This window comes from Physcomitrium patens, chromosome 7 (genome assembly GCF_059467195.1).
Source record: "Physcomitrium patens ecotype Gransden chromosome 7, ASM5946719v1, whole genome shotgun sequence".
Classification (NCBI taxonomy): Eukaryota; Viridiplantae; Streptophyta; class Bryopsida; order Funariales; family Funariaceae; genus Physcomitrium; species Physcomitrium patens.
This window is the reverse complement of record NC_143416.1, coordinates 1,092,184-1,118,873: the sequence shown is the minus strand read 5'-3', so window position 1 is coordinate 1,118,873 and position 26,690 is coordinate 1,092,184. Positions and strand designations below refer to the sequence as shown.

The window sequence follows — 26,690 nt, the reverse complement described above, 5'->3', positions numbered from 1 at the left end:
GAATTACCGGCTTATATGAAGGTACATCCAGTCTTTCATGTTTCTTTCTTGGAGCCTTATCGAGAGTCGTCTTTTCCTGAAAGAATACAATGTCCACCACCTAGTATTGAGATTAAGAACCACGAGGAATACGAGATTGAAAAGGTGCTAGTCTCACGGCGAAGGTGGGGCAAGTTGAAGTATCTTATTCATTGAAGCGACTACGACATTAATGAGCAAACGTAGAAGCCAGCTGAAAATCTTGCCAATGCGCCACAAAAGGTACAGAAGTTTCATCAACAACATCCTCATAAATCTAAGCCGATTCGACAATAGCTTCCTTCTAAAGCTTGCTCACCCAAGAATATAAGAAAGGAGGAGAGCACCACCAAAATTCGCAGTTGATGTAGTTATTTTCTCCAAGATAAAGTAGAATTTTTTCAATAGCCATAGTTTGGTCTTTTGATATGCATAGCTAAGAGATAGATACTATGCCAGTCAGATTATCTCAATCGACTAGCTCACGAAGGCAACCCCGAGATGAAGAACCACCTATACCACGACGACGATGGAGGATATCGAGTAACCGATCACTGGTGATTGTATTTGAGTTTAAGCCTGCTTACGATGGTCAGCCAGAAGGCGTGTTTGTAGGATAATTTCACAATGAAGATACGAAAGTTCTTGCTTGATCAGAAGTTGAAGGAGTAGGCTACTATCGTTGGCTTCAAGGGCCAATGAACCACTTGTCTCGTGAATAATAGTTAGAGTTCATAGCAGACGTTATGCGACAGATCTTCATTTTCTTGCATTGGTACTGATTAACAACAACATTGCTTCTCAGAGACCTTGAAGCTAAAGGAGGAGGTGATGTTAGCGACATAGTCCTTAGAACCTTCTAGTTACAAGTTTCTAGAACCTTCTAGAAGCAAGTCTCTAGAACTTTCTAAAAGCTTCTTAGTTGGTAGAAGATGTTAGGGACATAGTCCTTAGAACCTTCTAGAGATAAGTTTCTAGAACCTTCTAGAAGCAAGTCTCTGGAACCTTCTAGAAGCTTCTTAGTTGGTAGAAGTTGCTTGAGAAGCTTCCTAAATAGGAGTATATATTAGAATCGAGGTTGAAGAGTTCTTCAGTCTAGACAACACATCTCTTGGAGCTCTAGCTCACCTCTCTGGTGTTGTTCTTGTATTCATCTGATTAATCTAGTTCTTGCCAGTTCTTCTTGAACTTCTTGTTAGATCTCGAGTCTGTATTTTTATATCCATGACAATGTGGCCATAAATACTTCTAAGAATAAATTTAAATCATAAAAGAATTGTATATCTTTTTTCATCAATGATATAAATCAAGAAAGAGCACTTTCAGAAAGAAGTGAGTTTATGAATCGGACTTGAGTAAATCCTTTCAAGTATTAAAAAAGATGTAACCTTAAATAAAGCTTAACTTCTTACAAAAATCTTCAAAATTTTGATCTTGTTCCATCAATCTTCTGTAACATATTAAACCTTGCCTCTTTTGCACTTATAAAAAGTGATGTTTCATGAATTCGGTTATAAGGCTAATCTATTTGCTTCTTTTAACAACACATTTTTTTAATTTAGACTCTGAATTTCTTCCATACGTATAAGAATAGTGCTTCCATAGTTGGCATTAATGATACATGAAATTTCTATCGTAAGAGTATTAGCAAGGTTGTAAAAATCTAGAATAGTTGTAAATCTATTTTCACTTCCACTAAGTGTAGCATTTATGATTATTTCTTATATTTATAATAACTTAATAAATCTACAAGCCAACTTAGAGGAGAATAATTTATAACCTTTAATGTTAAATAAAAATTTCTACAAAGAGAGATGATTCACTCTTTTTAAAAAAAAAACAGTGCTAACAAACTGAACTATTTGTTTAAAGATGAGTAGTCCACGACCTTCAAAATAAAACAATAGAAATGGAGTAATCCACTGACTTCTAAAACAAGACAAGAATAATGAATTAGCATTGTTATCAAACTATCAATGATATGAATCTTAAAGAATTGAAAGATCAAAATACTTTTATATCACTCAAAAAGACTAAATAATTATTCATAAATGATATAGTATTAAATTAGAATGGTTTTTGCCAAAGACAATAAGACTAAAAAGTTTTGAAATAAGACTAAAGACTAAAAAGGCATTAACAAGAATAAAGAAGGCTTCATTCTTATCTCCATATATACTATCTAATTAGGAGCTATGTAGCAATGTTCTATAAGACCTCTAATATGTGTTAGCTTTGTTAGATACATATCTTAACTTACAAAATAAGTTTTTTATATGAAGGCCACATAGTTAGCTTGTTCCATAAACTACCAACATGTGGGACACATAGCTAACTTGTTGACCAAGTTTTTAATCTATCAATTAATTACAAATACATGTAAAATCAAAATAGTATCTATGAAGCTTTTAGAAAGCATTTCTAAAAGATATTATAAAATTAATTTATTTTTATTTACTTCTATTTAATCATATAAATAATTATTGGAATAAATATATTTATCTATAATAAATTTTTGCAGGGCCTTCAAATCTTATTCCAATTCTTTATAATGTCCTTTCAATATTGTAAAAATTATTTTTATCAAAGTCTTAAAAATTACTCTAATTATTTTTAAATAAGTTTTAATAAATTTTAAATAAAAGTCAAGTATCTACTCTTGCATTGTGCAAATTCTAATAGTTGTCTTATAAAGATTCAAAAATTAAAGTTTTTTTTTGCAACCCCTACATTATTAGGTTTGAAAATTATTTATTTATTTATTTATTTTTAACTCAAAATTTCATCTAAAATTTTAATGTTTAGCCTACTTTACCTAATAATTTTAGAAATAATTTTTTTGATAATCTCATTAGTTGGTTCGGCTTGTACAAATCCAATAATTATTAGAAATTTTTCTAAATATCTCATTTCCTACTTGACTATCTCATCAACAGTTTGCAAGCTAAAATTTGAATTGCATACTAACAAACTTTTAAAGCTTCTTAATATCTTAGAGGTAGGATTTTTGTCTAGTATTGCATTGAATGGATCAATGTCTTAATTCATCTTTTAACACAGTATGCCTAAAACTGTGGATGTAATTAAATTTAGTTAGTGAACTTGTGGCGCTAAGAGCTTCATCTATATATTCTTAGAATCACTTTAAAATCTCAATGCCTCAAATATTATTTTGATCTCTAATTTGAATTATTATCAACGTCTAGAAAGTTTCCTATTGATAATAATTATCTAGAGCGAAACATTGCAATCTATTGATTGGTGGGTCAAAAAGTTATATAGGCTAAAATGTTGAAATCTTAAATTTACAACAGTTATAGTTAGAGGTGTTGCAACTTTATTGTTGCCTGCTGGAGTTTCAATTATATTTAAAACTACAAGCAATTATATTAAAAAAATCTCATCAAGACTTATCACACCAAGATGCTTATAAAAGGACATCACTATTGCTAGTTTTTCAGCCGCATTTAGCTGAATGAAGCTTTTCTTTATTTTGAGAAAGTCAAAAAAATAATTGGGTGTATATATTTAACATAGTAGGATGTTAGTTTTTAGCAATGATACACCTAAAATTTTGGGTGGCTTTTGAAAAATTGTCATGAAAAATCTAAACGTTCTGAAACTGGGTTTTTTTTTAAATAAAAGAGTTGTGTCTTTATTTTGCAAGATTAAAAATCATATAAATTTAGCAGTATGATTTTTTCTTCCAATGGAATTTATAAATAGGTATGGTAAAACTCAGTTGGCTTAATCTTCAACAAACATTGAAGAAAGAAATTTATTCACTTCAAAATTTCTCGTATTTTTCAGTATTAAATGCACATCAGGAGAACTTACTATGATTATATGTTTTGATAGTGGTGTACAAAAGGCAATAATATGTGTTTATTCAAACTCTTCATCCAAATATGCTTTTAAAATCATTGAATAAAAAATGACTCTTTTCAACTTTTAAGATAAATTATGTTCAGTATACATGTGTGTGTATATATATATATATATATATATGGTATTTTTCATACATGAGTCTTGGCAATGACATAAACGTGCTAAAACTAAAGACACTGTCAATTTGTTGCACAGTTGATGCTGTGTGAACGGAGACATTATGAGTGGTGTGCGGTCTTATGGTAAGGTACAAACGGAGTTCCAGTTCTGTTGCGCATTCAGTTGAAACTTGCAAGTCCACGTCAGCCCTAAAGTCGTCAACGCAGCAAAGATGAACAGAGTCGTCTACCGAACCATCCACTCTTGCTACTTTCTATTCTACGTTCTCTGTATGACTTGCATGAATGAACCCCACTTCCATCCATAAGAGAATAAATATATTGGACGAGTATGAATGGAGAACGTCTGATATTTTCCTTGTTACATTTTATGTGGAAGAACCCTTTGATCTTATTGGGGGTTTGGACATTTTAAATATGACACCATTTTCCTCAAATATCATAGAAATAATAAATAAGTAATGAATAAATAGAAAGAAGAAGAAGAAGAAGAAGAAGAAGAAGAGATGACGTAACTCTAACAATCTTTTGTGGTCCTTGCAAATTATTTTTCACCAATCTTCACTTCTTCTTTACCTCAAATTTCTTCTGTTATGGTGTCTATTTGTAGATGGAGACAATCGTGTTACTGAGTAACTTGGAAAGATACAAGGGTGCTATGAGATTCAATTTATCAAAAAATATTCATGATATATATATATTTTTGTCATAGAGTTTTTTTTTTTTTTTTTTTTTTTTTTTTTTTCCCTATTCCCCCCTTTTTTCCTTTTGTTTGTTAATATTTCCAGATAGTTTATTAATTTTTATTTTTATGTTAATTTTTAAAAATTGAGTATGAAAAAATGTAGTGCTGCAATACATTTTTATGACTATTATTTAGGAAAAACTTAGATGTCTATCATTTTTCATGGCTCATGAACATAACCTTAGGGTGGTTCTTATTTAATTGTATTAAAAATGTTATTTATCTTAAGAATATTCAAACAGTGCAAATTCTAAATTCTTTAAAGAATTGAATTAATATGTAAAATCCAATCTCATTATATTTAAATGGTATAAAAGATTCAAAATACAGTACTGAATAGAATTAAAATATTGATGTTAACTTAAGTAAATATTAATTAATTTTTTAAGGATTATAAAATGTATAATTTTTAAATTTTTTAACCCTAAACCTTAAACCCTGCTTTTAAAGAAGTCACAATGATTGAATGTTTTAGCAGTGGTCTGAACACAAATTAATGAACAAGTTTTTAGAATTCAAGTCAAAGATAAAATCTTAAAATTACTGTGTAAGAATCCACAACTTCTGCTTTTATGCCATCACGGATTGATCAGATTGTATATTGATATGAAAAATCATTGTTACAATATAAAGGAATCAATGTTCAATGAAACCCCATACTAACCATATTTTCATTTACATAAAATTGTATACTGATCCTGTTTTAATTACTTTTGGAAAAATTATAATGTGTGAATGAGGAGAATTTCAACAGAAGAATTTGCTAACTTTGCTGTATCAGAAATGACAAAAACGTGCACAAATACAAATACTGTTGCTTTGGTACACAGCCAATACTGTATAAACAGGAATATTACGTAGCCCTTGTTGTCTTCCGAAGAGGTGTGAATAGGGTTGAGGATTTTGGGTTTTAGTGGCCCTAAGAGTTGAGGCTTGAAAGTCCAAGTCAGCTCGAAATAGTCAACTCCTTAGCGATGAATGAAATCGACCAAAATTTCATCCACTATTCCCTATGTTCCAATTTATTTACTTCTCATGCAAATGGACCCCACTTTCATCCATTGGATAAAGTGTTGGACCACTGGGATGAAAATATGTTTGTTTAATATCTTACGATTTGTTTAAATATACATTGTAATACTAATTTGTAATACATGTATTTTTATGTTTTAAAAAACTTAGAATTTTCAATTTATAAGTAGCATTTAAAATAAGTTGTTCAAATGTAGTTTTAAATAAAAAAAAATAGATTTAGGGTATTTATTGATTTAATAATATTTAACGTAAAAAGATGCAATTATTTTAATTCATTCATTTTTTCTCCACAAAATTCAGTTTGAAGGTAAATACTTGAAATTATACATCTGAATAATTATTTCTTGCTTGTTATTGCTATTTTTGATGATTTAAATCTACAAAAACTGACTAAAAATACATTTTTGTATAGTACTAGAATTTATCAAGAATTTTATAGAGTATGTATGAAATATATTCTAGTACTATATAAACATGCATTTTATTGAATACATAATATTTTATATATATATATATATATATATATATATATATAATTTACAAGTTTTTCTATAAAATTTATAAATAAAGATATCACAATTTTTTTTTGATAAAATAAATTCATATCCTACTTAGAAAAAATAATAGCAATCCAAGATTGTGTGGGATGCTATTTAAATTGAAAATTTTGGTATTTGATAATCATTTGCTAATTATGATATCAAATACTATCTCTTATTTTAAGCTAATCAAACAAAATTATATACATGAACTATATATATATATATATATATATATATATATAATAGGGAGTTGTGAAAGCCAAATCTCCAAACCATGTGATGGTTAATTTTGGAAGAGAAGAAATAAGAGATGGGGATAGGATATTAGGCATGGGGGTTGGGAATGAAGGATTGGGGACATGGAACAAAAGATGGAAATGGGGATGGATGGAATCAATCATGAGATGGTAATATAGGGTGTGACTTTAACTACTTCCATATAATATTCCAAAACACACTTTGGTATACCCAAGCAAAAATATATCATGCTAGATTGTAACATATCAATCAATTACTCAATGATAATGATACTTTGTTTTAAAGAAACATTCCAACTATTTCTTATTGAAAAGCAAACATGTTATCTACAAATACTAGTAGAAACATTGCTAATCTCGTATATATTTCTGTTGGCTGCAAACAGTTTCACAAAGCCATGCAAACTTCATGAATTGTTGTCAAATAATAAATGATTTATTGATGCTATGAAAGCAATACACCAAAATGGCTTCCACGGTCAGCCTTACACTTGTGCGCATCTGGGTCCTCTGTCAACGGACCACAACTCATTCGACAGCCTCGCCAAGTCTGTGAAGGTTTGCGCATAACATAAGTATAGTTACATGATTTTTAATGTCTCAGGGAGCACTAGATTGGTGATTCTGCAGATCATGACGTGTCTTGCAGGCCCCGCTTCATGTAATGAGGGTGGCATCTTCGTCACTCTGGCCACAACTTCTGTGAAGCTAGTGCTCCATTTGTAGCTCAGACTCCCCCAAATTTATGAACAACGTCCCTGTACTGTGTACTTGCATTGGAAGAGCGTGTAGTTTTACGAACTCCGTGCAGTTTAAGGATGTCTGCAACGAATAGCTTCTCAAGTCCTTGAAGTAGTATTCAAATCAAGTCGGAATATAAGTTATTCCAATCAGGTCTACGGACTATGCAGAAGGTGACGTCGTATGAGGAGAACCGGGAGAGTCTTACCAATTTCGCAGTTGTTTATTAGATGCAGTGTCGTTGGCAGTGGGTCCAGGGTGAACAGTCGCGACCTGCAGGTGGGGTTTTGGTCTCGGTGATAGCCAGAAATTCCTGTTCTACGATAACTCTGTGCCTATTGCCCAGCTTTGCAGTGATGAGAGCAGTAGTTTGAAAAGGAACCTGAGACAAGAGATACTTTCCTGAGCTAGTGCGGTGTAACAGCAAGGATGCTGACCCACGCAGCCAAACAGCGTTCAGTTGGGACGTTGTTTTGAAACTTTCTATCCTCAGGTGGAAGAGATGAAATGACTTCTATGACAGCGAAGCATCTCGCCAGAAGCCGATGCTTGGGAATTTGCGAACTCTATAACACTCTTGAGGGGGCACAGTTTTCACCTCATCCGGAGGAAGAAGTAACGTTTTGCCCGCGTTGGACCGAGGCCCACATCGTCGAGTCCAAATCCAGCTAATGCCGACACCTCGGATCACAACGATTATTTGGTGAAAGCGAGTTGACTGGGAATAGCTCCAGAGCTGGATGATCTGCACAACCTCTTATGACAGTTATGCACACACTAGCTGGCCTTGGACTATGCTCTGATTTTAGGCTAACTCGTCTGCTCAGGGACGCTTCGTATATAAGACCCATGAACCTCTTTAAAACTTGGATGCATTTTGAGTAGTTGTATACAAGAGCAATATTTCAGCTGCAGTCTGTCGTGTAGAGATCGATCAACCCTAGTCAACAGTTATGATAGTGAACGTTTGGGACGTCAAAATCATTTGATTCAAGGGAATCTATGATTTATTAATTTGGACGCACGAAATGACCAAGGTACAATGTCGTGGACTATGCCAATCAGTTTGAATTTGAGCCTTGGAGGTTCCGGTCAGCTGAAATTTTGGAGCTTGAAGTGATATGCTAAACCTTTTGCACAGCTGAACTCGTGGAGTTTTACACTAGGATTCGGAGATCGAGCACATTAGCAAGATGATGCAATATTATATCGACGAATCGAACATCCCTCACACCTACGATTTAGCACCGCCTTCAACTGCTACTGGGTTGCTGCAGGAATTTGTAAAAACTGGGATGGAGGTTGTAGATCAGGACTCGTACTTCTCAGCGATGACAGGCAATTTGGCTGGGCTATTGGGGAATTTTCCAGCAGCAGCAGCACCTGCCATGTCCGCCGAAGAAAATCGTCAGAACTTCGCACTTTTGAGTGGGATAACGACGAGTGCCTCGATCGGAGAAGATGCAGCGTCCGACACAGTAGGGTATGGCAAAATAGTGAGGTCGGAGGAACCTTACCATCCTTGGACCTTGACAGGAAGTATGAACTCGTCTGCGCAACCACCGTGTGCGCATACTGGATTCCAGGACATGCCAGAGAAGCTCAATATCTTTATAGAATTGGAACAATATCTCGAACAATTTCGTCACGTAGAGGAGGCTGGACCGGGCCAGGGCCTTGAGGAATTGGAAAAAAGAATCATTCATGAATGGAGTTCAAAACAGCTGCCGCTACCAATTACGACGCAATTCCCCTGGGAGATTATCCAGGAAGGGTTACAAAGAGGCGATGAATTATTAGAAGCAGAAACTATTGACTTGACAAAGCAGTCTGCTCCGATGAGTTTGTTGTCGGTACAGATCGACGATGGATTAGACAAGATAGCGTTTGGCTGTAATCAGAATATCGTGGCGAATATACCTGGAGGGGATTTGCATGCTTCTCCTCTTGTAGCATCCAGTTTACCGAATCTCAACAACCAAACCATCTCTCCCAGTTTAAGCTGCATGCACGGTACCCCGGCTTCAACCGAGCAAGTGCCAGGCAGGCGTAGTTCTCGGTCTGCCTTTCAAGTCTATGCACCCGCACAGTCCACGAGGCTCTCTCAACACAGTATGTCTTCCAATAGGAAGCCTATGATTCATTACTGGGTGGAAAAATTTGGGCCGAAGTTGAAGTCTCTGCAAGTGCTGCAGCCTTCTTCTTCAGATCAATCAGCAGTTGGATTGGGCAATTGCAATGTCAGAGTTGGAACTAGTTATGATTTCTCAACCTCAATTAGCGCGGCTCATGACTTCAGACAAGCTTTGGTGCGCAAAAAGGCAGAGCAGCAGAGAAGAAACAAGTTCAAACGCAGCCTGGAGAGCTTGAAGAAAATTGTACCAACTATCACCAAGGTAATTTCGTGCCTGTTGATACTATTCAAATTTAGATACCAGAAAGTTCGTGGCAGTTACTGACAAGCATCGGACATACCAAGTTGCACTGAAGCAGGGGCAGCTAAATTCTGCTATTTATATGCATTCCTTCACGCAGTGTCAAGTTCTGTCCATACTCACATGGGCTCATTATGTGTTCTGAGGAGAAGTATATCTGATTTTTGGATCATATTCCCCTCACTTTAAAAAGCTGCTCCTCAAGAACATTGTCATCATTTTGACTGCATGCCTTGATATCACTTGACTATATTTAATAAGTTATTTACAGTGCTAGGGTAGCAATACGACGTTTCACCTGTACCTCTGTTTTGTCTTTTCAAGTTTTTGGCTCTCGATCATTATTTTAATTCGAAAAACTCTTTTAGCCTGAGCAACTAGAAAATTCTCCATTGCGGAGAGGATCGTATAGCGATCGTTCCACTTTTACTCGCCCTTAGCATCACTTGTTGAACATGTTTTGGCGGCATCTTATGAACTTTTGCAGAAGGATAAGGTAGCGGTGATCTATAGCGCCATTGAGTACATCCGGCAATTGGAATCTCGAATCTCGAGCTTGAAAAAGGAGCTTGAAGAAGCTGCACCTGGGTTTTTAGACATGGAGAATTCTGCAACATTGTTTGCCAGGGGGGGAGTTAACGTATCAGGGGAACAGGACCTGGGTTTGCATTACATTGAAAATCCTGCTGGCCCATCATCTTCTCCTGCAACTACGCATGTGGTGGTGGAAGGTACAGAGGGAGGAGAAACTCTGAACCTTAGAGTGGAGGCTAATTACCATGCGCGATCGCTGCCCAAGTTACTGAATGTGTTGCAGGATTTGGACGTCGTGGTTGTCGCGATGGATTATGGTTGCAAAAACGAGCGATTCCGTGCCACCGTTCGCGTGAAGGTAATATGGTTGTTTCATTTAATTACAATCAAGTATATTAATAATACAGAAGGTATTGCAACTATGAGACAAAAGAAATAAAGAGTGAAAAAATAATAATTGGGTTGTGAACTGTGTGTAAAGAGCCAAATCTCATGCACTAACTTTGAAAGGCGACGGAATTAGTGCTCACAGATGCGTCTGTAAATGTTTTGTTTTCAGACTTCAAGGAATGTGCGGAGGAGCAATCATGAGCTAGAACAGACGCTATGTCGTGCTTTGGAAGTAGGTGGTCTTATGCCGCCCTCCAGATCCCAACAGCTCTTCTAAATTAGAAGAAACTTTGGAAGAGTTCATGGAGTATCCAGAAACAGCAGTCAACATTCATTTAGTCGAATAGAGTAGGTGCATCTATGTTGTAAAGCCTGTTTTACATGCTGCAGCATTTCCAGCATGGTATGTGTATCATCATTATTGGTCCTCTTACGCAACTAATTGTTTCCAACTCAAACCGAATACTACTCTCTATTTGTAACTCATGAACACAAGCTTTCATCGAGGATTACATATAATAGCCAGCACTTAGCGATATGAACACCGATTGTCACAAGATAAGATGAGCGCGTGTGACGATGCAGGGCTCTCTACCAGTGACTGCTAAGCGCGTAATTTGAAATTTCTTTCTCATGCATAATTGGTACTCTCGTCCACTGGTTGCTGTGTGTGTGTGTGTGTGCGCGAGCAATCCAAAATCTAGCTGCTTCAGGTGGTCGGAGTTGCGTGTATTGCAGTACATTCCGATTTCAGACACCCGTGAACCATCTGAACTTCGATATCAGGTCGATGAATCCCCATAGAAATTCCTGGACTCCTCTTGTTGTACTCCTAACCTCAGTGAATCTCTGTCTGGTCTTAGATTCTGATTGAGAGTAAGCAAGAATCCTTAATTTTTCATAACAATTGATGTTGTACCTAATTTTTTGTTGTACCTAATTATTTGATTCCTCAATATTAGTGAACGATGAGCAGGCATATTGCATCTTAGGCATCTAGCAAAACAATGAGCAGCTGGAATATTGAAAATTCATGCAAGAATTCAATCCAAGAGTTCATCAATTTATCACTCTCTACAAGAAGCTGACAATCTAGACCGATCGTTCAATTCTCCAATTATTGTTGCTTCACACGTTTATTACCTCTCGTCCTCGTTTAAGTTTCTCTTTCCGCTTAGCTTCATCTGCTTCCTCTGGACTCGTCACTCTTGCAGCACCTGGTTCTCCGTTGCCAACCTTTCCAGCCTGAACGAGTAAGAGTGAAAACATGTCATCAACAAGTTTGTGCGGAGAAGTATACGACTTGACGTTCACCCTTTTGTTTACAGCAACTAAACCCTACATAAGACACCAACAAATTCATAAACCATGTACAAATGAAAAATCTAGATCAGAGACTGGATAAGTTCAATCACAAAACAGTTAACTTGAACACAAGCATTGGTATTTCTAAAATTAAGCAACTTGATGCAACTTGCAATCTGGCAAATAATATCGGAAGTAGACGAAACCTTCCGAACGAATAACAGAAGCTGCAAAATCACGTCTATGAGAGGTTGCATACCGACCACACTTATCTACTGCAAAATCTAATAAAGACATAAACAATCCATATCCATGAGGGGCCCTTCGTATGACAGCAAAAACAAACACATGCTAAAAAAACTCCTATGTTGGGCAATCAATCAAATAACAGAGTAGATAGGATCTGAACATCGTTTTAGCTTGCTTCCTTGCTGTCCTAAAAGTATATGAACCGAATTTATCATGTGCAATTATTGTGATATTGACTACTTAGGATGAACTTGAGGCTATAAAACCAAAAGGTCAATGAGATCAACCCCAGTACACCATTATTGTCTTTGTTTTTTAGTGAATCCTAACATCTATTGGGATGAAATGGAGGCTATAAAACCAAAAGATCAATGAGATCAACCCCAGTTCACCTTTACTATCATTGTTTCCAGTGAACCCTAATATAAAGTAATGGGCTCTGAAGTTGTTGGTGAAATCGTTTGCACCCCTAATGTTTAATATACCTTGGTCTTGCTCAGCTACTTTTATGAATAGTACGAAAAGTAACTTATGCAGAAAGTAGGCAACTTACACAGAAAATAAGTAATTTGGATCTTTTTAGAGGATGAGTCCTAAAACCTGGCCTTGCAGGAAAATGTTGTTATTCTACCTTGAATGCACTTGAAAGCACAAAATAAGCACATGAATTTAATGATCCAATAATGCTTAAATAATCTTAAACTTGATCGTCAAATAGGCCCTTGAAATGTTCATACATAGTTGGAGTTTTTAGACTTGGCATGGAGCTCAGACGAAACGTTGATTCACGAAGCATCTGATTGTTCTCTCTGATTTCGATGCAGACATATGAATAAGAACACCTTGAATGGCACCATTCCTGTAGACCTGAGCAGATGTAGAAGCCTCCATCATCTGATCCTGGATCACAACCAAATCAGTGGCCCTCTTCCAGTAGCGCTGGCAGATATCCCTGGACTAACCATCTTTGCAGTCAATTGGATAACTACCTTTTGGTAGCTCATTACCCCTGTCATGGGCTGGTATCCCTCCACTCTTGAAGCTCTAAGTTTTCCAATCAATTCAGTTCCGCCCTGTACTTTTGATCTGAATGCTTTTTATCTCTGACAGGTGGATTTTAACCCCTAAAGGACCATTGTCCCCACATGGGCTTTTTGAGAGTTCGGGCAGGTTCCTATGATGTCAATTTTCAATAAATTTTTTAAAGATTTTTACTGAAGAAGGCGTAATGCAAGAGCTTTGTGGAAGTGTAACTTTTTCATGAATCGGACATATATTGAAAAAGTTATGCTCCCCAAAGCAGTTTTTGCTCGTTGGCGTGCAATTCGGGCAGTTTGCAAAACTCCTCCATTAATTTTGAAATTTTGTATACAATTAGCGAACATAATCTTCTTTGAGATTTTCCAATGAAAAAACTTTCTATAGTACAAATTTTTTCACTCCAAGAGGAATCAAAGTTTCTGGGCACCTTTCCAAAAAAACTTTCTTCCTTCCACATTTATGAACACAACACTTTGAGATTTTGCTCCTTTTTTTTTGTTCTTTTTTTTCAATTCAAGATAAGATAATGACCTTTATGTTCACCGTTTGGATTAAGATTTTATGTAAAATTGAAAGCACAAAAAAAATAAAATGTGTTTTGTTTGATTTTAGGCCCCTTGCTGTTGCAGGGTTGTTTTAAAGGTGCAGGACACCTCGATTGCACCTAAAAGTTTTTGGACATGTACCTTATATCATGTAGATTGCAGTGGTAAAGAGTGGCAACTATGCATAATGTAAAAAATTAATTTTATCAAAATATAGTGTGCTGCCCTAGTAAAATCACAGTGCAAAAAGACTATTGAGCTTGGTTTAAATGCTATAATCTTCCAATCCGTGTGGTCAAAAATTATCTAAAAACTTTGGCAAGTTATTCTAGTAGTATCTAACAAGATCTTACGGTTAGAAGTTAAAAATCACAAAAAATGTTTGAATCTTTTATAGTGACCTTAAGAACAGTTGTTTTCCTGTGTGTTTTTTGAAAATATAGCCTTGGTCCTTTAGAGGTAACTGAGTCTGACGTCCCTGGTTTGATCCAACCAATCTATTTCAGGATTTTGCGGAGTAGTTCAATGACACAAACTGTGCCCGAGCTGGGAAGCATGCCAAATCTAATTTTCATGTAAGTATAATTGGAATTGGTTGCATAACTAAAGGAAACTACTGAATCTTCTTACTACACAACCATGTTCTGTTCACAAAAAGAAGATATACACTACATCTTGCGATAAATAAACTGTGAACCAAAAAATATCAGAACCTCTAATTTTTATGTCGAAACAAGTTTTTTATGATGCCCTGCTTAAGATAGATAAACTGTGAACCAAAAAATATCAGAACCTCTAATTTTTATGTCGAAAACAAGTTTTTTATGATGCCCTGCTTAAGATAGATAAACTGTGAACCAAAAAATATCAGAACCTCTAATTTTTATGTCGAAAACAAGTTTTTTATGATGCCCTGCTTAAGATAGATAAACTGTGAACCAAAAAATATCAGAACCTCTAATTTTTATGTCGAAAACAATCATTTTTTTTTGATGCCCTGCTTAAGAGGGTGTGAAAATGCATGAATTCCATTGAAATTGGATTTTTGATAAAAGAGAAGAAATAATTTTGACAATCCTAAAAATTATCCTAAAACCTGGTATACATCAAAAAATGGAATACTGGGCCAGACGGGCAAATGTTTAGAGATGATATAGGACACCAGACGGCCAAGGCAACAAAACTGAAGCTGTTAGAAATTACAGGCAAACACGTATCTGATCGCTTTGGTACTCTCATCGTTCTCAGTACACGCCGCATTCTAGAGGAGCGGTCTTGTTCAAATTTATATACCCGCCCGCGACTTCTAGACAAAAGATATGGGACAACCTCCAAAAATGTTGTCAAAGAAAGAAATTAAAGGACCGGACCAAATAAGGTAGATAAGCCTATAACCGAGCATGTGCCTAAACCCAAGCGTTAGGATGGATCTAAATCCGTGCACCATTGTGACAATCCAGAAAGGCATTTTATCCGTCATATATAGTTGTTTTTGCAGTTGGAGCGGAGAAGTGTCTCATTGTTTGGATCTTTTAACATCTGAACGTCTTTTCGTATTTCACATATGTCAGACCCGATAATGTTTCCAAACCTAATAGGGATCTGCATGTTTATAGTGTTTCGCTGCAATCAGGAAGCACCGAGAGCAATGCTTAGAGGATGAAAGCCGAGATATACACAATGTAGCAAGAATCTAAAGATGTAGGAGACTCTTAGTCTAGAGGACAATTGTATAACATATTAGTCGTGTCGTTGGAACATCGCAACAGGTGGAATTTGGACTATGCCGAAAAATACATCAACAAACCTTGAGGTTGAGGTAGGCTCGAGTTGTTGGTACTTTTGAACTCACATTTTATTAACCGGACTGGTTTGAGCAAGATGAGTTTTCAAGATTGGTGAATACTACCCTTCATGAGATGAGATGAAATCCGTGGACGAGAATCAATGAGCTTCTTCAGAAAGAAACATTGAGAGGAAGAAGCGACTCATGGCTTGCGCTTGATCACTGTCATTGTTTTGATCAGATCAGCACTAAATAATAAACCAGGACAAAAACATCACAAATCAGAAGGATATGAATATAAACATACGAAACAAAAAACCATATTTTATTGACGAATTTTGTAGAAACAAGTGACGGTTTCGCACCTGTGGATATAGCTGTGTGATGCGGTAGACCCATAAAGTCCAATTGTGCATGTCTGCTTGTCACCAATTTTCTTGAACACTGCAGCAAGCTCTTGCTGCATAACCGACAAACACATGAGTATAAGAATCCCTGTTTTTGAACAAAATTTCTTATACAAGATTATTAAAACTAAGAGAAAAGTCAGAAGTTGCATCTTAATTATCAATATATATTATAAATCACCATCATAGATCCTGTTGATGTAATAGGTATCAATGTATCCCATGTAGACGTAAGATGTAAAACTTACTTTCAGCTGTGCCTCGGTAGATTGATTCGACGGTGACGTGCTTCTATTACTTGGAGAGCATTGCGTTTGTCCCGATGTTCCCAAGATCTACAAGATTTCACACAGATAAGGATCAAAAGCTCTAAGAAGACAAAACCCCAAACATCACAGGTAGGATATACCTCTAAATTACAGAGTTAGAATTTTCGGTCTTAAAAAGTCACCTAGAGGTTGGGGTCTTAATAAGCCAGAAAGATAGGTTGGGGCTCCACATCAATGGGCACCAACGAAAGGTGACCTTTGATTGCAGTGCCACGGAGTTTCACTAGCTCATGTAAAAGTGTCTTCACCATGCGCAAAGGCTTACCATCAGCACCCGCCTAGTGGCAACAAATTTCCATCAGAGCATGATGAAAAGCACCGGACTGAGGTATTTCAAAATCAGGTGAAATCTCCAAAAACATTCACCACAATCAGAAAAGTGTGTGAACTGGTACCTTTTTCTTATTTCTGCCATTCCCAGCTCCTCAAAATAGTCATGAATGCTTTGGAGAATTCGATCAAGGTCTACTTCAAGCAAAGTGGGGCCAAGAACCTGCCACCGAGAATTTTTTATCAGGTCCAAGGTCTCTACGTTTAGTAGTGAAAGTTTAGCTTCAACACATGCAAGACCAGTACCTTGGGAGCTTGATGAGGCACTTCACAAGAAGATCCAAGAATTTCTGCTTTCTGACGTTGGTTATTCCCTGTTGTTGACGAGCAGCAAACTTGGATAAACCCAAAGGACGCCTCAGGTAGATCAAGACTATGAAAGCCGATGTGCGATCCGCATTTTCCTGAAAAAAAAATCAGGTAAGTTCATCGAATTCTCCTAGGAAAATTCAAGTTTCAAAAACCAGGCAATTGAGATATCTGTAAAGTCACCCAAAGTTTCGATAAGATACCCCCTTCTTTTGATTTTAATACTACTCTTTCCTCACTCTATTAAATCAGTAGAAAAGCTTGGTAGTGTCTAAACTATTAAGTAGCGAAGAGCTTGGTGGTCTCTGAAACTCAAGTTAGAACTAGTTTTAGCCACCTTTGAGGAGGAACAAAGAAAGGTCATGTTGTACCATGAATCTTAGTTGCCTTTTTCCTCTTTGAGCTGATTATAGATATTTAGAGCTAGTCAACGCTGATTTTAGTAATAAAAATGGGAAAAGAGGTCAAAACTCAGGGTCTCTTTGCCTCACTTTACAAACACTTCTAATAAATGGGAGTTGACTTACCAGTATCTTCAGCATGAGCACATTCATGGCCATCACCAGCTGACTTTCGTCATCCGTCATCAGGACCCGCTCGTCCAGCAGCCAAATGAGAAGCTCTGTGATGAGGTTGTGCAAAGTGCCTTCTTTCACAGCTCGTGCAAGTTGGAATGTCTGCGCAAAAGAAGGTCAAAGTCAGATTCTAAAAGTACACCTAAAATATGGCCCCAAAGCCCTAAACTTTCAACACGTACTTGCATCAGATCAGTGTTGAGCACATATTTACAAGAGCTTGAAGAAGCCCCAGCAAGACCCAAGTTAAAAGTTGTTGTGACCTGCCAGCCATGTGTTAGTAATATATCCACAAATCATGAAAAATAATGGGAAAAACACTACCTCAATATCATGTGGTTGTTCCCTCCTTGCAGCATCCTCGAACTTGTACTTTCGAAAATTTAAGCTTTCTCGATCAGCCTGAAATAGAGCAGAAACCTCAAATCAGATTAAAACAATGGAAAATGCATGTCAACACCACTTCTGGGATATAAATCAGTGAATAATAGGCACCTTGTGCGGGTCCTTGAGATTGAAAAGTGTTGGCCCTGCATTTGTGTGTCGTGTGCCTTAGAAGCTAATGTGGCTGATGTCTTAGTTTGTTTAGGACCTATTTGCCTCTGCCAAAGCCCAGACAATTTAATATCAAATATCACCAGACATGAAAAGCTACCAATACAATACATAATTTGTAGCCCTTCATATGACCGCAAAAACAAACACATGCTGAAAAAATCCTATGGTGCGCAATCAATCAAATAACAAAGTAGATAGGGTCTGAACATCGCTGTAGCTTGCTTCCTTGCTGTCCTAAAAGTATATAAACCGAATTGATCAGGTGCCATTATTGTGCTATTGACTACTTAGGATGAACTTGAGGCTATAAAACCAAAAGGTCAATGAGGTCAACCCCAGTACACCATTATTATCGTTGTTTTGTAGAAAACCCTAACATCTATTGGGATGAAATGGAGGCTATTAAACCAAAAGGTCATTGAGATCAATCCTAGTCCACCCTAACTATCGTTGTTTCCAGTGAACCCTAATACAAAGTAATGGGCTCTGTAGTTGTTGGTGAAATCGTTCCTTTTGCACCCCAACGTTTAATATACCTTGGTCTTGCTCAGCTACTTACATGAATAGTATGAAAAGTACCTTACGCAGAGAGTAAGCAACTTACATAGAAAATAAGTAATTTGGATCTTTTTACAGGATTAGTGTCCTAAAACCTGGCCTTGCAGGAAAATGTTGTTATGCAACCTTGAATGCACTTGAAGCACAAAATAAGCACATGAATTTAATGATCCAATAATGCTTAAATAATCTTGCACTTGATGCAAAAGAAACCCTGTACATACACATAGGATACATTCCGGAGCCTCTAATGATGACAGAGAGGACTGTCTGAACCTAAACCCTTATTCATAGAGTTTCCTAACCCATAACCTCAATTTGTTATAGAATGAAAATCCAAATTGTCAAAAAGAAGATATACACTACATCTTGCGATGGATAAACTATGAACTAAATAATATCAGAACCTCTAATTTTTATGTGGAAGACAAGTTTTTTTTTGATGCCCTACTTAAGAGGGTGTGAAAATGGTTGACTTCCATTGAAATTGGATTATTTAATAAAAGAGAAGAAATAATTTTGACAATCCTATAAATAAACCCGAAACCTGGTATAAATTCAAAAATGCAATACTTTTTCGATAACAAATTAAAGAAAATCTGGATGAATGCATTTATTTACTCTTGATTGGTCAGATGTGATTTTCTGTGATGGTTAAAAAAAAAAAAACAAAAAAAAAAGGGGGGGGGGACCGGGCCAGAATAGCGTGGACCCTAACAGGTCCATTAAGGAACCAAAGGGGCTTTGAGGTTAATACCAGATTTACGGCAACAGTCTGCGCGTGGATGAAGTCCGGCACAGGCACCCAAATGCCCGGTCGCCAGGGCAACCTCATTATACTCAGTACGCGCCACGTTTGGGAGCTGGTGTCTTGTTCAAAGTTATATACCCGCCCGCGGCTTCCAAACAAAAGATGTAGGACAACCTCTAAAAATGCTGCTGTAGGGTACGATCAGGTTTAGGGTACGAGAGTGGGGCACGATCTCAATGCCTGACTGGGATGGGAGGGATGGTACTAAATGCTCAGCACCTCCAACAACCTACAACCACAATCAATGCTGAATTCATTGCAAAATGAAAGCAAAGCAAGAGCCACCGAGAAAAAAAGCATCAAAGCATTGAAATTAAACACACGACCTCAGCAATATATGATCTCACACTGAGGGCCTATCTAACGGATTAGAACCGCACTAATCTCACATTCTTTGTTGCAAGCTGACTGGTGTGAACTACCACATAATACTTGAATATGCCTAAAGTGACCACATAACTAGAATACAATCGGCTATGCAAGCAATAACAAGGGATTTCTAGGGCCAAATCTAGAATTCCAGCAGTGCTTACTACAATGAGTCGTAAACTTGGAAGCTCCGAAAGGCAATTCAGCAGCTGCTCCAACCCATCCAAAAAAGAATTGTCAGAATTTCCCAAAATAGCTGACCTGGTATAATTCTCTCAACTGGTTGCACAAATTTCAATGGAAAGATAAAAGTGCGCAGCAGGAACTCACAGTCTGCAATTTGTCTGGAGTACAAAACACAGCAGCAACCTCCGCATGGTTGACAATATACGTAACAGCATCAGCCCCTGGAAACGAGTTTTATAAGTTCATGCACGCATATCCCCTCCGTTACCTCGAGAAAGAACGCTTTCAACAGTGTCACATATAAAAAGACAGTAGCGCCAATCAATTACTGCCAAAATGCGTGTTGCCTTTCTGAGTTTGGATTCACAACTTTTAAGATAATCCTACATTTAAATCCACCGACTAGGTGCTTAATAACTAACATAACAAAACAAACGCAAGCATGACAATCGTTGTTTTCTGCACAAGTTGATAAACGTTGCAACTTACCAAGGGTATCATAAAGTGGAACAGACACATAAGAATAGGCAGCACACGCTAGTTCTGAGATGATCCATTCCGCTCGATTGATCATGTACAATCCCACACATGAACCCTGCGAATCACCCAAAACAACAGTGCTAAGCCGGAACAACTCTTCCAAGGAGAAAACAACGAACAGTAACAGCAACAGAGGTATCATAATGTGTAAAGATCTTGCTCATTCTGGTGCTCTCAAGACTCGTCTAGTTCTTACCTTGAGAATGCCATGTTGGACAAGACCAGATCCAATTGCAGTGCGTGCGGTCCCTACTTCTCCATAGGGCATCCACCTATACCTGTAGGTAGAAAGTGCAGACATAAAGACCGCGGATGCAAGAGTTCGCCACACAAACAGCAATTGGCGGCATAGTTATGCACAAGAATGAAGGAAAACGTGTCTTACTCGCCAACTGTACCATCTTCAATAACACGAGTTCCCAAACACTTGTTCTCCGCAAAAGCTGCCTTCGCGTACCTTCAAAAAATCCACACAAACAAGGGACTGTGAGCTAATTATAATACGATGATTTTAAAGTATGATATAGAACGTCCTTATTGCTTAACTTGTACAACAGATCATAGTCATGGTTGAAGCAGTTTCAGATGCTGATGAAGAATCGATGTGTTCGCTACCCATCAAGAGAGTATCAAGTAAACCAAAAAATCATAGGTGACTTGCACAAAGTTGTGCAAGGTTCGGATCTCTGGGTGATCAGGCCAATAACTCATGAGTTCAAGCGGGGACTTCACTTATCTGAAATAAATCAATCACAGCCAAATCATAATAAAAGTTTGTCTTTTAATGGTCTAACTAAATCAGCAGTTATGAGTCTCCAAGTAGGCATATTACAATAATTTATCACCTATACTCCTCGTGAAACATGGTGCGTAAAGAATATATAAGGCAGATAGTGTACAGAAAGTAGAGAAATGGACTGATAAAATATTCAAGGAATTATGATCAACAGTTAACGCGGCCTAGCTCTCTACGGATATCAGCAAATCCCGTGAAAGTGATTCCCATCATCTGATTGTATGTAACTTTTAAGACCGCATATAAAGTTGAACAGAAGTGTTTAGATTGAAAAGCTAAAAATAGATGCACGTTTAAAACCAGTTACCTATGAACGTTCCATTTCCCAGTGCTCAATCTCTGGCAGCAAAACGCTGTAGCCTTCCTCTGAGCACAGCACAGGCAACAAGGACGCAAAATGAGGTCCAGTGCAGATCAGACAGCCAGAATCAGACTCGAAAGTCTAGCCAAACCCAAATCAACATCTGAGCCAGCGCAAAGATGCAAACGCAAACCAGAGCTGAGATGTAAGGGGGTAAATCGTCCTCATAACAGCCTAAATAACTGTAACATGAAAAAATTCAAGGACCAGCGAAGTGCGTCAAAAAGAGAAAATTGATGACTTACCCATCGATACTACTGTAATTTATATACCAATAATATATTCGCCAGCATTTGGTTGGCTCTCCAGTTGTGAAGGATCCTCTGCACAAAAGAAAATCATGAGCTACCAAACCTTTAAGATCCCAACTCATGATAACCGCAGCGGCATCATTAATGAGTCAAAGCTTAACAACCTCTCCGCTAATCTGAGAGAACACAGATCCCTGCAAACGAGCTACATTCAAACCAACACCTTAGTAAACTGGACAACTTAGTATTCGTAACAAGGAGTATAACTCTTTCAGGTATAGAATGAATAGAGACAACAACAGCAGTAAATGAACTAGTTACTAAATCTTCCCTCCTCCACTAAAATAGAAGCTTCACTTTCAGACACCCGAAAATGTTAGATACTGATACAAGAAACACATAAGTCCCCTATGTGAAAATGCTGGATCATGCTCTTCGCAAATTAAGCTAGACATAAGAAAATCTCTCCATATCTTGATCAGTACCAGGCCATCAAGGCATGGAACTTTGGAGGCAGCATGCACGCTATCTGTACTATGGAATTACGCACCACAGGAAAGGAATTCCAGTGCTTTATGCTCGCTCTCAACACAGTGTCTTTTCAATTCTCACCGAGATGAGTAACCAAACCATCTAGCGTCTATCGCTAGCAATCACCTCTGTTACTCATTCCCTTGAGCACCTCTCTACTCTTCCTAGGATGAATATATCAAGCTGTCACAGAGAAAACTCAAATTGAGTAGAGTAGAATGCATACCCGATGCTTTCAGCCTCAAATGCGCATTCACAATGCGCAGCCGCCTTTGTGCAGTCTCCATCGCCACGGGATTTACCTCCATCTCCCGGTCCTCTTCTGACTTCTGCTTGTAGCAGCCTTCCCAACTGAACAGCCAAACAAAACCACGTGAACAAGGAACTCTCCTAAGTGGGTTTGGACAAGTACATATATCTGAAAGAGAAGGAAACGTAAGTCGAAGTTTTTCTTATGCAACGATAAGAAGAAGAAACACTCTGCTTCTACAGACAAATTAGATGTGTATGGCACCGTTCACCAAGAAGACACCAAGCGACTGAACACAGGAAATTGCGCGATAGGATCACAGAGTTCGATGCGTAGGGCCCACCCTGCTATGAATCCAGGTAAAAGAATATTCCCTTCGTATAACACAGATAACCTACTCTGTTCAAAAGTGTAAGGAATATGCCACCACTATAAAAATTTCCAAAAAACAAGGCCATCAACCGCCTTCTTGGATGTAGCGTACGTCAGACACACACTTTCCAAAGCTCAATCCTTCTTACAGATACGATCTAGGGAACTCTCACAGAGATATCTGTTCCGCATATTAATCAATTAGCGCTAATACTTTCAAATCTAGCATTCAAAACAGTAGAAATTTAGCATCAATAGAAACCAAAGAATTCTCACCTAACGACACAACAATCGACGTAAAAATTCCGCTAGCCATAATTCACAGTACAACTCATCATCATCACACAAAAGCTCCATTACTTAGCTATAAACCAAAATCTCTAACAATTTTGAAAGGGAAAAATAAACAAAATAAATAAAATTTCAAATTTCAAAATTTCAAAATAATTTAAAAAGTAGCACTGAAGCGGTACTGCACTTCGGGGAGGATCCAATCCAACCGTCATAAAATACCGCAGAAATCCATGACTGATAAAATCGAACTCTAGAACAATTTCTTTCAATTAGACAAAAAAACTTCACTCATCTGGCTTGATCACGCAACTTCAAACCCTAGACACACCCGGAAGAATCCCAAAAACCCACAAGAAACCACAGCTGTTCAAGTTTGGAAAGATCCTACACGAAGTCGAAACTTCAAACCCTCTCAGTCGCACCGAAACAATAACCGACCTGGGAGGAAAACCTTCTAATTTTGCGTCGCCGATAACACCAACTGTGATGTTGCAAGCAATCACAAACTGAACTCACTCTCCCTCCATCACCACTCTTCCAAAATAGACACTAACGTGACCCAGAACAAACAAGCTATGAAACCACCTACAAACGATCGAGGAGCGGAACCTGGTCGCATTCGGAAGAAGGCGAAGCTGTGGCAGCGGCAGCGGGAAGAGGAAGCTGAAGTTGATGAGAACTTATTGGATTCAGAAATTGGGACTTGCTACTTTGCAAGCGGTTGGTGTGTCCCAGTCGAATTTACAGGATTTGTCTGGGGAGGTGAACTGGACAACAATTCAGAGCCAACTGGAGGAGCATCGGTGGCACTTGATTCACCAGCCAACTGATGCAGAGAATAAGAGGGATGCGGCCTTACTGGATACCAGGTTTGCAGATGCAGGCTTGAAGGCTTTGGAGGGACTTTATGCAGAAGCTTTGGGAATTTGCGAAGAGTTGTTAAACATAACGGAGTATGGATCAAGCTGTATTAAGTCAAAGATTCGAGTGGAAGGAGTCAAGGGACTGGTAAATGCATTGAAGGGAGAGTGGCAAGCTGCCCATGATTTCTTAGTTCGCAGTTTCATGCAAGGACTTGAGCAATTCTGCGCTTTTGATGGAGATGGTGATTTTTTTTACGATTATGTGATTCTCACGTTTGGAGAAGCGCTAGGATATCTCTTGACTCATTTGGTGGACACTGGCGGAAGGACAAGAGACAGCCTTCAATCAAGTGCAATTCTAGACTCTTGCGATAAAAGCCATGCTCTCTATCCGGTTGTGCTCCTTGACTTGGGATATTTAGGAGAAGGTGCGAAATTTGAGGTGACAACCTGCAAGGTTGGAAGGCTTACGGAAGATTTTGCTAGGCAGTTAAGTCGACATCGGTTTGGAGCTTCATCATGCCCCTGCACCCATGCACATGACAAGGTTGCTATTGTATTAAATGAGACCAAGAACAAGGATAAAGAGCGCATGATTATGGCGGAGAGCTTTCGGCTAGCAGAGAGCATTCATCTAGCCCAGTCTGCTGGTAAGAGTACCCACTAAGAGAGTTCGTGCCCGGATAGCCTGGGTAATTTGGGAACGGAAGGCGGCGACCCCTTCCTCTCACTGAACTTACAGCAGCGCCCTTCGACTAAAGCTGAGTCTGCGCACAAAGATTGAAGGTGACCCGGAAATTCAGAGTTTTTGTCAACGACTCTCGGCAAACATCTTAACGATCCTTGCACAGGAAGGCTTGGATGCTAGAGAGTACCCAAGCCCTCCTGATGATGCACACCCAACAGACGTCATGGCTTACTCATTGTTTATTATTGCGTTTCTGGAAAAGGATGGTGTTCGGAAACTTGAAGCACTTGAAGAAGTAGCCGAAATTGTTTTCAGATTTCATATTGCGCCCTTTATTACCGATGATAATATCGGCATTCGAAGTTCGACCTTGTTCAAGTTATGGAAAAAGCAACGAAACATTGAAGACTATGCAAATCGTGGCAGGTGGGGAAAGGCTATGAGAGAAACTGACAATATGTTGGAATTGATTCAAAACTTATCTTCGCCCAGGGACAAGAATGTGGAAGAGTTAGCAGTACGCATCGCAAGATGCTCATTTTATTCAAGTTGGGGAAATCGGAAACACGCACTGGAAGAGGTGGAGAAGGTTATTGCGGCAGTTAATTCTGTTGAATACCCAGATGTTCGAGAATCTGTGCGTCTTGCATTTGTGCATTGTCTATGCTCCCATGCTGTAGATTGCCACAAGGATGGCAATGTTACAGAATCGAAGAGATTGATGGGCTTAGCCAAAAGTAAGATCTCAAGATGCAACAATGCCTTGGAACTTGCAGAGGTGGAGTTTTCGGAAGCACGCATGTTGTGTCATGAAGGACAATGGGTGGAAGCTGCAGATAAGGCTCGAGCATCGATTTTTCTTCTTATGAAAGAACAACGGCGTTTATGTCACCTTGACCATGAACCTATATCTTGGCTTTCATATTCTCGTGACTATCTGAACGAAAAACTCGTTTTCATTGAAAGCCTCTATATACGGCGCCTCCAAAATCCCATCATTGGTCTTGTTTGGGCGGAGAGGAGCCAACAGCGCTTCCTTATGCACCAATTTTTCAACCAGCCCAAGGAAATTGCAATTCCCAGTCCTTCTGATCTTGATGAGTGTGATCAGTTGCTAACAACTTTGTTTTTTCAGACCACCAAAGCCTTGAGGCTCAAGACATCCATTATAGAATATTCATACAATTTAGACAAAGAAATTATGAATATGTATGTAGTGGCAATGTCACCTGACGGCAAGGATTTTTTGCATCGGAGTAAAATTTGTCATCTTCCAACGTGGTTCGAGGAGACCAATTTGTCAAGCAACCAGAGTCTTCAAGAATTGATAGTAGATGCTATTGATGAACAAGGCCGAAGTATTGAAGCCTTAAGCATCTTACATGCTCTCCTTATACAATATATTGAGGAGGATTTGAAAGGTTGTGATTCACTCATCTACGTACCTGGCCATGGATGTTTGGCAAAAATCCCCTTTGCTGCATTATATGATGACAGACACAAAGAACATTTAATTGCAGAGTACAACGTGGCTGTTGTCCCCTCAATTGTGACTTTACATCGTTGTTTGTATAGCCAATACAATTTCGAGAGGGATTTGCAAGTTTTGGGTCAAAATTTGCTCCAAGATTCTTCATTGGAACCTGGATCTTCAGAGCAACCTCTTAAGTTTGATGGCCATC

At 38.0% G+C, this 26,690-nt stretch overlaps 3 protein-coding genes and 2 long non-coding RNA genes across 9 annotated transcripts; 2 read left to right on the top strand and 3 right to left on the bottom strand.

Moving 5' to 3' along the window:
* The first annotated feature begins 8,224 nt into the window (after window positions 1-8,224).
* On the top strand, window positions 8,225-11,345 carry LOC112284544 (uncharacterized). The gene is made up of 3 exons (XM_024524428.3): window positions 8,225-9,741; window positions 10,268-10,672; window positions 10,874-11,345. Exons 1-3 carry the CDS (start codon window positions 8,539-8,541, stop codon window positions 10,979-10,981), a joined length of 1,716 nt encoding a protein of 571 aa, XP_024380196.1. The 5' UTR covers window positions 8,225-8,538; the 3' UTR covers window positions 10,982-11,345.
* Window positions 11,336-12,158, bottom strand: LOC149988511 (uncharacterized). Its single transcript, XR_016504037.1, has 2 exons — window positions 11,848-12,158; window positions 11,336-11,570 (listed from the first exon to the last, which is right to left on the bottom strand). It is a non-coding gene; the product is annotated as an uncharacterized LOC149988511 (long non-coding RNA).
* Window positions 12,159-15,023: 2,865 nt separating this feature from the next.
* On the bottom strand, window positions 15,024-17,668 carry LOC112285170 (protein MOR1-like). 4 transcript variants are annotated; one of them, XM_073535578.2, is made up of 7 exons: window positions 17,533-17,668; window positions 16,943-17,100; window positions 16,762-16,859; window positions 16,489-16,644; window positions 16,286-16,372; window positions 15,996-16,090; window positions 15,024-15,852 (listed from the first exon to the last, which is right to left on the bottom strand). In XM_073535578.2, exons 1-3 carry the CDS (start codon window positions 17,590-17,592, stop codon window positions 16,832-16,834), a joined length of 246 nt encoding a protein of 81 aa, XP_073391679.1. In that variant the 5' UTR covers window positions 17,593-17,668; the 3' UTR covers window positions 15,024-15,852; window positions 15,996-16,090; window positions 16,286-16,372; window positions 16,489-16,644; window positions 16,762-16,831. The 4 variants fall into 4 exon arrangements, with proteins under 4 accessions (XP_073391679.1, XP_073391678.1, XP_073391677.1 ...); XM_073535577.2 differs by lacking the exon at window positions 16,489-16,644 and having other exon boundaries at window positions 15,024-15,467; window positions 15,652-15,852; XM_073535576.2 differs by lacking the exon at window positions 16,489-16,644 and having other exon boundaries at window positions 15,024-15,467; window positions 15,697-15,852.
* Window positions 15,525-17,931, top strand: LOC141045664 (uncharacterized). Of its 2 annotated transcripts, none has more exons than XR_016504036.1 (5): window positions 15,525-15,663; window positions 16,306-16,435; window positions 16,575-16,709; window positions 17,028-17,116; window positions 17,536-17,931. It is a non-coding gene; the product is annotated as an uncharacterized LOC141045664 (long non-coding RNA). The 2 variants fall into 2 exon arrangements; XR_012217961.2 differs by lacking the exon at window positions 15,525-15,663 and adding an exon at window positions 15,987-16,113.
* Window positions 17,932-19,380: 1,449 nt separating this feature from the next.
* LOC112285169 (long chain acyl-CoA synthetase 6, peroxisomal) lies at window positions 19,381-22,008 on the bottom strand. The gene is made up of 9 exons (XM_073535271.2): window positions 22,005-22,008; window positions 21,893-21,897; window positions 21,706-21,764; window positions 20,988-21,059; window positions 20,799-20,880; window positions 20,552-20,657; window positions 20,207-20,283; window positions 20,041-20,085; window positions 19,381-19,736 (listed from the first exon to the last, which is right to left on the bottom strand). Exons 1-9 carry the CDS (start codon window positions 22,006-22,008, stop codon window positions 19,578-19,580), a joined length of 609 nt encoding a protein of 202 aa, XP_073391372.1. The 3' UTR covers window positions 19,381-19,577.
* Between the last annotated feature and the right edge of the window lie 4,682 nt (window positions 22,009-26,690).